The 11,335-nt window shown below is 40.5% G+C and overlaps 1 protein-coding gene across 1 annotated transcript; it reads left to right on the top strand.

Annotated features, from left to right (window-relative positions):
* The first annotated feature begins 7,455 nt into the window (after positions 1 to 7,455).
* Positions 7,456 to 10,983, top strand: LOC104959523 (zinc finger protein 501-like). Its single transcript, XM_010787421.1, has 2 exons — positions 7,456 to 7,849; positions 9,895 to 10,983. The coding sequence occupies exons 1-2, from the start codon at positions 7,648 to 7,650 to the stop codon at positions 10,956 to 10,958; spliced, it is 1,266 nt and encodes a 421-aa protein (XP_010785723.1). The 5' UTR covers positions 7,456 to 7,647; the 3' UTR covers positions 10,959 to 10,983.
* The last annotated feature ends 352 nt before the right edge of the window (positions 10,984 to 11,335 follow it).

The following is an 11,335-nucleotide window of genomic DNA, read 5'->3' on the forward strand; positions in this document are numbered from 1 at the left end:
GTGTGCCTTGGCAGTCTAAGAATAATGACACCATTGGCATTTAGATGGTAGATAAGTCTCGCTTTCTATATGCATTTGACACATTTTTTATTTGCATAAAGCTTGAGCAACAATAATATCTTTTGGAAACGCAAAAAATGGTCTATTGCCTCTTTAAGGTTTTGCTGTAGTTGTTGTAATGCCTGTGAAACAATTAGAACGTTTCTCTTACATGTGTCGAACAAGAAAACTAAATAATGACAGAAGCTTGAAAAATACATTCTGAGAAAACAACTCCTGGATAATAAGAATCAAGTTTCCTCTGTGATCTCTGATTACCATCACATAGAGCAACAACAATAGAGACAGTTTTTAGGGGAAGGCCTCCCACCTGACGGCTGTTCCTCCTGGGCCCCCCCCTCTCTGGCTCCTCCTCCGTGTCCCCATCCGCCTGCAGGCTGCTGACTGGCTCTTTGAACTGGGTCCAAGTTCTCCCGTCCTCCTGAGCCCCCTGGTCCTTGAACTCCGCCCACGAGTCCTCTGCGTCCTCCTGCGTGGGCGCTGAGCAGAAATCTGCAAAGCTGTCACTTGGAGGGAGGTTTCCTAGACTCAGCCCCTCTTCATCATCATCATCATCATCACTTTGGACGTGTCCTTGCTCTAACGTGCACTCTCTGAAGTCTGCAAAGTTTTCTTCTGCATGTGTTCCAGTTTGTGAGAGTTCGGAGGTAGCAGAAGTTTCCTGAGTCACAGATTGGTCGCAAAAATGAAAACCCTTTTCTTCTTCCGACTGCCTGTCATTTCCCAGTGCTTCTCCTTCCTCATCATCATCATCAGTCGGGTCCCAGTCAGTCTCATCATCGTGGGAAACAAGAGATGAAACATTTGGTTCTAAATCTAAAGAAGGACACTCCATTGAAAAATCATCACAGAAGGAGGTCAGATCCTCTGAAGCAGACTCGTACACACTGAATGTTTGGGGGACAGTAGAAATGCTGTTTCCTCGACCTTCTCCATCTGACTCTCCATCCTCTGTTACCCCTGTGGTGTGTAAAGAATTTAAACAATGCCCCCTTTCCCTCTGAATGTCCCCACACTCCTCTCTAGAAATAGGCTCTTCCGATTGGAAATCCTGAGGCTGGTCATGGTCCTGAGATGTTTGCACGAGTGCTGCATCTCTTTTCTCAAAGTGCTTGACCTTAATGCAAACATTCTCCTTCTTTGTCTCACATGCACAATGAGGCCTGGGCTCAGAGTCCATCACAACATCCTGTCCTGAACCATGCCTGTGTTCCCCCAAGCTGTTGGATGACTTCCTTCCTTCCTTTCCTCTGGCATCCCATTGCTCTTTGCGGTCGATGGGAGAGAAGCCGCAGCACCAGGGGTGCTCCGCTTGCTCTGTGAACAAAGTGAAATCAGCAAACCCTGTTTCTTCCTTGGGACCCCCAACAGCAGAGGCTATGGGGGTCCTAGAGATGTGGTTCCTTACAGAGAATCCATTTGTGAGGTGCACAGATGATTCAGCAGTACATTCCTGACCCCTACCGGACCCCACGTGCACAGTGGATGTGGGCTGGGATTGTTCAACAGTGGATTGAAGGGCGGCTGGCTTTATGGCGGTAGACGAAAGCTGTCTGAAGCTGGAAAGGGAATCAGGTGACTCCCCAACGGAGAATGCCCCAAAGTCCCCAAACTCGTCCTCCTCTGATCCCACTTCCCCGAAACCGTCATCATCCAGTGGAGGGGGGGAGACGGAGTGCAAGGGGATGATGTCTGGCTCCATGGGTTCTCCTAGCAGGACTTGAAGGCCTCATGCACCTGGGAGAAGAAAGTGGAAAAGAGCAGGAAGATAAGCATCATAAACAACAGTTTCTTACACCTACATAGAAGTTTTAGTATAGTTACATTTATATTATGTTGTATTTTGGGATCTTACTGTAAGGCAATTAATGAATTACTTTGTACCAGATGTACTCTCCCCCCTACTAGTTGTTTGCACCCTCAGGTCATCCTGTTTAGAAATAGCTTAGATTGTAATGACCTACACCAAATTCAAAAAGGCCCACTTTTTNGGGGATGATGTCTGGCTCCATGGGTTCTCCTAGCAGGACTTGAAGGCCTCATGCACCTGGGAGAAGAAAGTGGAAAAGAGCAGGAAGATAAGCATCATAAACAACAGTTTCTTAGGGTATTTATGTGCACTGATGATGGTAATTGCTCCTCTCTTTCTAGCTGACACCTACATAGAAGTTTTAGTATAGTTACATTTGTATTATGTTGTATTTTGGGATTTTAATGTAAGGAAATTAATGAATTACTTTGTACCAGATGTACTCTCCCCCCTACTAGTTGTTTGCACCCTCAGGTCATCCTGTTTAGAAATAGCTTAGATTGTAATGACCTACACCAAATTCAAAAAGGCCCACTTTTTTATTTCGACTGACCTTCCTGAGTATCTCAGTTTTGCTTAACAATATTTGTTTAAACTTTATTTTGTTTGGAATACTATGCAATTTATTCAGTTTTGCTTTGCATCTATCTGCGTGAAGACCTTTGTAATGTTGGTTTTGATGGTTGCTACACAAACCTTATTATAATCATAATTCAAAGTGTAAAAACCAATGCATCAGAGACCTTTCTAGAATATTTAGATACAAGTTTCATGTCTGACCAAGTTTAAACTGCCCAAAAAAAAAGCATGAAAGTATATGTCAATAACAAATTGTTAACTTCCTGATTTGTAGGTGACATATTTCGGTTTAGTTTTGATATTCAGCAGGTTTCAATGATGAGAATAGATAGAGGAACCTGCAAACACTTTTACCACAAAGTAGAAGCTTGTCAAATCTGAACTTAATAAAACTCTCCCACAATCCTCACACATCCTCTTTTGTTTCCATTTCAAATGTTTACACCTATTAGAAACAGCCTTCATGCTGCTGATTCTGGAGTGGAAAGTAGGCTGCTCAGTAAAGTGATACAGGAAACTCTATCCGCAGCTTTGTGCTACATGGAGGAAGAGTTTAAACCGAGTCCCGTGCCTTCAGTATCAGGGATTAGTGCCTCAACATAAACACACAACTGCTCCTTGAAACAAACTATACACATGAACACAATTGGCCATTATAAATACTATTGTTACACAACTATTTGTCTTGTAAATACTCAGTAAAACAGGAAAAACACCCTGGCATTATTTCTAGTGTCGTATATCTGGACAGACAGGTGTCATGTCATTACATTAACAGCTAATTATGAAGCTTTTCATTAAATGCAAACACTGTCTTAAGATATATCGGTTTATGTAAAGCTGAGCTACCTACGGTTAATTATTTTTGAGTTAAAATAAGCTGCGAAACATACATCTTAAAACGCATTTGGTTGTCAAATAAAATCAAATGAAGATATTTGTCATATATCATAAAACACAAGTTAGAATACAAATACTTAAAAAAAACTAAATAACATAAAATGCAGGTTTGCTGGTTCCAAAAGAAAGGGCTTTTATCTTGCCTGTTACAACACAACAGCTGATTAGCATGCATTACCAGCAGCTAAGCTAAAGTAGCTGTGTATAACGCTAGCCTACCGTCCAAAACAAACCTTGACGTGCAGTTTAAACGATGCTAGTTGCTAGATAGGAATATAAAGAGGTGAATTTATATTTACCGACACTCATGCACTTTGTCTTCTTGCTATTTCTTGTGTATTTCTTGTGCCGCAGCTTGGCTCTCCATCCTCTGTCATCCTTCTCACTGGGTATTAACAGAGATGTGTAGAAAGTGAGGAAGTCTCACTATGTCAAGTTTCCAGGTGCTGGATTAACTCAGTTTGCAAAGGCATTGGGGATGTTTCTATTCTACTGGATGTGTAGGGGCTTAATTACAATGCATTCAAGATTTCAGCGTGACGCCAAAAATGTACTTGCTCCAAAAATAATATGAAATGAGGTCTTACCAAATAATGAACATACATAAAAAAGAAAAATATATATGAAAGAGAAATAAATACATTAGAGAACAACAGTGTTAATGAAAAGTGGTTGTCATTTAATTATATTTCATCCCCACTCATGCTAGCAAAACAAACAAACAAACAAACAAAAACGGGTTAATGTTTTGAGTCCATGAGGTCACTCTTCTTCAAAATAGACGATCTTTACTTTCTACCTATCTATTTTTATTGTATTGTATGTGGGTTAGAGTCTATAATATTCTTTCTTTGTGTATTATACACTATACTATTACAAAGCAACCTTAATGGCATATTTCAGAAATAAAAAATGTGAATTGTTGTTTGTTGTTGACACACTAACAGATTCTAAAGACAAAAACACTCAAAACAGACATTTAAACAAGAACGTATTGTCTTAACAAAGAGCAATGGTCCTAGTTAAGCAGCATAAATGGATATATTATAAAAAATATGTTTGAGTGTAATTCTGCCTGTAATGCTTTGATATAATTGAGATTTAGCAAAAACTTAATCAGAAAATCATAGTGTTCCTCCTTCATACGTATTCCAGTTTAATTGACATCACTTTTATGTTTTGCTGTTATGAAGTGGCGAAAATGTACTGAAATGTTTGTACCTCTCTAAATGTATCTGACGGCTGCGTGTGTGTGTATTGTGATTCAAAATGTAACAATACGAATGATTGCTGGATCCATGCTTTTCATTGTTACAGGTTTACTACTAAGTGTCTACAAGTATCACACACAATTCATTATCATTTCAAAATACACAAAATGTTTTTATTCATTTGAGTAAGCCGCTTTGGATAAAAGCATTTAAAAAGTAACATGTAATGTAATGTAATGAAAAGAAGAGCAAGAAAATCATGAGCAGAAACAGGCATTATACAGATCAGGAGGAAAGTGGTTCAAGATCTCAAATGAGCAGAACAAAAAACCTTCAACAGAGAAAACAAAAACAAATTATGACACAAGACAATTTGATCTGCATTTCGACTTTCTCAAGAATCTCGCTTTGACAAACAAGTCATGTTACAATGTTATTCTTAGGTCTAAATGTATTTTGAATCCTTCTTCAGATATGTATTTATTGTCTATATGCTGTGTACATGTGTTCAAGTAACAAGCTTTACATCAGTATTTAATCCTTGTTTACTGTCCTTCAAACAAACAAACTCCTTTTTATAAATTGTTGCATCCCAGATTCTGATCACTTGGCTCAAAATAATAACAAAAAAATAATGTTATCAGTTCTTCTTGTTAACTTCAAGCACATCCAGGGAGGACAGAGATGTGTACATGTGTGGCAAAACAATGATAAAGAACAAATTATAACTTTTTTGAGATGACATTGTTTTTAAAGTGTGCTATACAAATAAAATGTATTATTATCAAATGTCAAAACTAATGAGTATGGGATGTGCTGGCTTTATGGTTCTGGTCGTGATTCCACAGTTTTGTATATGTGAGGAATCTTTGATCACACTTCAAACAGAGAAATTTGAGATCTTTCGCACGACATTTTTTTAGATGATTGGTACTGGCGACCTTTTTTCTACATGTATTGCAAAAATATGGCTTTTCCCCTGTGTGCATCCTCGTGTGGACATTGAGATTTGATCTTTGAGCAAATGACTTCGTACAGTAAGAACACTTGTATGGCTTTTCACCCGTGTGAATTCTTAAATGCGCAGTCAGTAGGAACCTACCGACGAACGACTTGTCACATTCGGGGCATTTGAAAGCCTTCGTGGTCATGTGAACCTTGTCGACGTGTTTGATCAGATCATAGTCCGTGTTAAAATCTTTAATCGTTGAAGTCCTGTCATCCTTCTGGGTTGGTTCCTGCTCCATAAAAGCAGAGTCACTGTGAATCGGAGCACAGGAGGACGAGCCTGAGCTGGCGTTCCCATTGCAATCATCGTTTAATGTCACAGTGATAGTGCTGTAGGTGGGAAACAGCTGGGTGTCATTTGGATCCGTTGTTTTAGTATCCATGAGTCCGATGTTGACATCCTTGGAAGAACAATTGTTAAGGGCTGGGAGGATCCACCGATTCACCTTTTGACTGCCATGAGGTAATGATACACCATTCCTTTGGTCGAATGTGTTGTCTGTGATTTTGTTTACGATACATGTTACAGCCGGGGAAGATGGGAGCAGTTCACAGTTTGTAGCTGGTTCTGTTTTATGATGTGTATCAGTGTAGGAAGGATCAGCCTGCGTGTTTAGAACATTGATAGTGATGTCTGGAGCGATACTGCAGTCCGCCTGCTCTTCCTTGATCTGAAGAGAATCACAGATCTCCTTTTCCTCCACATTCGGCAGCAGCTGTTCTGGTTTTTGTGAAGGCAAAATCTCCTGAGAGATCGTCTGGGTGTCTAAACAGACAGAGAAAACACATGTTATTGTTATAACTTGGTGAATGACCCTCGTATGACAAAATAAAGAACCTTGAACCTTAATATCTTACACAAACAAATGTACACATGCATGCACTGTCGGCGGTCAGAGGACGGTTAGCTCTATGCTACATCTGGAGTTATAATCAGTGATGCAAACACAGGTATGGTGAAAAAAGAGAGAACTATTCGAAGCAGAAAAAAAACAGCGTAATATACCATCTGACAAAGGCCTGTGCTATAATGCTTCAATTAACTGGCTATTCTTTATAATATACTCAGATCAATAGAGACAGAGATGTTATAAATCAAGGGTTTTTATTATTATTTACAGCAGAGGTGGGGAACCTTTTTCCTTTCAATTTTTACAAAATCCTCCGAGGGCCGTACAAATTATTGAACTCAACCTCTGCTTAAAAAAACAAAAATCACAGCCCATTCATTTGGCCTTTCTTTCATGCTGTGCAAAGAAAAAGAAACCTCTTAATCCAGATATCTTGCCATGACTCGCGCATACATGCATGCATGTGAACGGTTGTGGCATGACCACCAAAACAGAAAGATATGGAGACAAGATGTGTGCAAATGTATTTAGTATCCTATCCATGTGAACATGATTTAAGTGGGGGGGACCTAACCTCCTCTAGGAGGGTCCGGGCCGGACCCTCCTAGAGGAGGTTAGGTCCCCCCCACTTAAATCATGTTCACATGGATAGGATACTAAATACATTTGCACACATCTTGTCTCCATATCTTTNGTCCTTTAGTTATTTCAGGTGTTTCATGCTAAACGAACCCCCCTTAGGTCAAATACCTCTCCTGGGAGGGATGTGCAATTCTACTCCTCTTTGTTTTGGAGGGTGGGGGTTAGGCCCTTTTCTATAATGTATTTAAGAAAAATCACTATAATGGTGAAAAGCAATGACGTTTGTACTGTAGGCTACGAGTGCCCAGTTTATATTTTCTACTTACCAAAGTAAGATAATAATACAGGACAGTTTCAGACCCAATATTTGTTAAATACACAATTTTTTTCATTATATTTTTAAAAGTGTAAAAATGTTCAGAATTAGGTTTGGAGTTGTTTTGTACAGTAGCGTAACAAAGCTAGTGGGACGTTGACCCGGAAGTATTAACTGACGCCTGCCAATCAAGTTGGACGGTTGGACAGCATTTTTTCCAAAGCAAGTCGTTGTTTTGCCACTGGCATTCAGTTCACGACCACTTTAGTTCTTTATTTAAAACGTTCTGGGTCACCCTTCACATTATCTGCCAACGGTAACCGGAGCGCCATGATGTCGGCGACGCTGCTGCTCAGGCTGCGGGTCAGCGAGCGACTGGAGGCGGCTGTAGAGGAGATCTTCGGACTGGTGGAGAAGACGGTGTCGGAGTGTCAGGAGGAAGCTGTCCGCAGCAAGAGAGAAATCCTCCAGCTGAGAAAGCAGATCGAGCAGCTGACCGTCCTGAAACCGACGGTTGTATTATACTGTGCAGGTTGGTTTCATCAGACTTAGCATCAATGCTACGTTCGCTTCTAGCCGGTTGCCATATGTAGGGCCGGCCCTGACCAATTTGCAGCCCTAGGCAAGATGTTAGCTGGCGGCGGCGCGCCCCCCCCCCCAAATGCAGACACTCACTTTGACTCGCACGTGCACGGTTGTGACATGACCACCAAAACCGAAATATATGGACACAAGATGTGTGCAAATGTATTTAGTATCCTATCCATTTGAACATGATTTAAGTGGGGGGTTGACCTAACCTCCTCTAGGGGGGTCCGGGGGCATGGTCCCCCGGGAAGATTTTTTTTAATATTGAAGTTAAAAGCATCAATCTGGTGCACTTTGAGAGCAACATTAAGAGATCTGTGGATACATCTCTCAACACCCATGTGAAACAGAACAGTAAGCAGATTTTCTTTTTATTTATGGATATTTTACAAATCACTCCCCTTTTAAACTGTATTCTTGTTTATTAATAACAACTTTTTTTTACTGTCATATAGTATTTTATACTATAAGACAGGGGTGCCCAAGCAGTCGATCGATCGCGGGGAGATTCCCAGTCGATCGCGAGATGTGTCTAAAAATACAACAATATTCTTTTTATCGTTAATGTCCTATAACATAATTTTCCTGTGCCAGAATAATGCACTTGAACGCATCAAAGCTTTGTGATTGTCGTGACCCCATGTATCGGGGCGTGACTGGTGGACTGTGGGCACTAGTTTGCTGACGTTGTCCGTGACAACAGGAGTGACAGTCCGCACACACACACAAGACCACAATTCCAATTCAAAGTCCATCTGTCTCATCTGCAATGCGAGCGTGGCTTTATTGAAGAAGGGTAATTTAGGAGCGGCATTTCAAAACAGTGCACAAATGCTACGAGACGGAATTCCCTCCTAATTCTGCCCTACGCTCCCAAAAGGGGAGGGACCTGAAAGGACAGCTAAATGCACAGCGGTCCATTTTCAGCAGGCCCAAGGCTGCTACCATAGCATCTTATCGTGTCAGTCACGTTCTTGCAAGACACATGAAGTCTTTCAACGACGGCGAAGTTGTGAAAGAAGCATTCCTGGAGGCTGCCGGCGCTTTTTGGGGACAGTAAAAATAACAGTTGAAAATCTATTCTCTTATTTTTTTATAAAACTATAATGATCATATAAAGGTTTGCCTTTACCTCACTGAGCTGAGGTTATCAGAGCCGCTCAGTCTTTCAGGAGAGAGCTCTCTATAGCTCTCCTCCCTGCAGCCGCTTACACAGTAAAGGGGGGGGGGCATAGTTTATGGGCGCTGTACGCAATATATAGGCGTAGTTCTGTTAGTATAAGATAATAAGATGTACTTTGTTGATCCAAAATCGGGATATTGTGTTATGAAATTAAACTTTTTTTTAATTTTTTTTATTTCTAACTTTTTTTTTCAATTCAATTTTCGTCGCCCCCCATAGATTGATGCGCCCTTAGCATTCACCTATACTGCCTATGCCAAGGGCTGGCCCTGGCCATATTGTTGTAGAGACCGAGGTTTTAGGTTCGATTTTCGACAGACATTCGCTCCGGAATTTTACTTATTATTATTATTATTATTATTACCTTATTGCCTTATCATTTACCAAATGATCTACACAAAGAAAGTCAATCTACTCAATAAGTTGATTTGGAGTATTTATTACGATCAAACAAACAAGCTATCGGCAGAAAGACCCAAAATCACATAATTTGAGAGAAAATAGTTTCAAATTGTTCAATAGGTGTTGTGTGACCTGTTGAACTTTGTACAATAGCTTCCACTTTATTAGACCCATGACCTCAAAATCAATGCAGTATTGCATTAGACGAGTAGGGCACACCTCCTATTATTGGATCTATTATGTATAAATTAGCAAGACTTAGTACAAAAAAGTACAAGGTGATGAAAAAATCCAGTAAGCTATAATATTAAATTGCTAAAGTTTAACGACTGTTTGCAACACTTACTTAGATAATAATATTACTGAGTCGACAGATAATAACATGTGTCCTTTCTGTACTTTAGATGCCCAGCCGGTCCCTGCGCTTCCTGTTCTGGAGGAAATGGAGATCCAAGAGCAGTTAGAACAGAAGGAAGCGTATGAGTGTTTCAGCCCAGACACGGAGGCTGATTCTTCAAACAATGGTGAATCAGAACCTGTCCCTAGCTGTGAGCTGCTCACATGCTCCACGGCTCAAACTTTGAGTGTAAACCAAAGCATGAAAGAAGAGGGGAACGAAAGAGATGGATCACCGTTGCCTTCACAGAGTCATAGCGCTGAGGTCTTTAAGGAACTCCATCCGCCTCCGAGAGACCAAACGTATTGCCGTCTTTGTGGTGAACGTTTCACGAGGGATGTTCATCTTAGAAAGCATGTAGAAGAGAGCCACAAAGGGAACAAGGCCTTTAAATGCCTGGAGTGCAACAAGGAGTTTGATCAAAGGCACCACCTTATTATGCATATAAGAATTCACACAGGGGAAAAACCCTTTGCATGTGATTACTGTGACAAATCCTTTGTTCAGAACTCTACTCGTGTTGTTCACATGAGGTTGCATACTGGGGAAAAACCGTATTATTGTAACAATTGTGAGAAAAGTTATCACACAAGTAATCATTTCAAACTTTGCGAAATGAGGAAAAAACGCAAAATGGCAAAAGAAAAGAGGAATGTAGGTAAGATTAACAAAAAGAAGGAGTTTAAATGCCTTGAATGCAACAAGGAGTTCAATCTGAAGCACCAGCTGGTTATGCATACAAAAGTTCACTCTGATGAAAAACCCTTCAGTTGTGACGTGTGTGACAGAACTTTCAGATACAAGTTCAATTGCCTTTCTCACATGAGACGGCATACTGAAAAAAAAACTTTTATTTGTGACAAATGCGGCAAGAACTTTGTATGTAGCAAACATCTTGCATTGTGCACAGGGACAGAAAAGAAAAGCACAGATAGGTCCATTCGGTGTCCAACATGTGGCAGAACTTTTTACACAGATGCAGACCTGAAGGTGCATGTGCAGGTTCACGAGTCATGGAAACTGCACATCACTGAGAAACAGCAAGGACTGAACTTGGAAGAAAAATCTTAAAGCTGTGTGAGAATGTGTCTGTGTGAAAGTACTAGGATCGGCCTGGGTTATCTTTGAACTCTCACTTAAAGGTAGGGTAGGTAAGAATGGAGAAACCAGCTCGAGTACGCTAGAATTTGAAACTACGATTGGCTGTAAGCTTAATAATTTTGATTTAAATGTGATATATTTTAGGTTTAGACCTTGTAGGTACTTCAGTATCATTTAGTTCCTTGTTCAAATAACACATTCATAACATCCTCAGTAACTCTGGGGTTGGGAACTCTGGGGTCACTGGTTCAAGTTCCCAAATGGAAAAAAGTATGGATTGTGCTAGTTGACCAAGGCACCAGGCTCCTAACACTAGGATGGGTTAAATGCATGCAGACACTAACATG

The sequence above is a fragment of the Notothenia coriiceps genome, unplaced genomic scaffold (assembly GCF_000735185.1).
Source record: "Notothenia coriiceps isolate Sejong01 unplaced genomic scaffold, NC01 NC01_scaffold00030390, whole genome shotgun sequence".
Classification (NCBI taxonomy): Eukaryota; Metazoa; Chordata; class Actinopteri; order Perciformes; family Nototheniidae; genus Notothenia; species Notothenia coriiceps.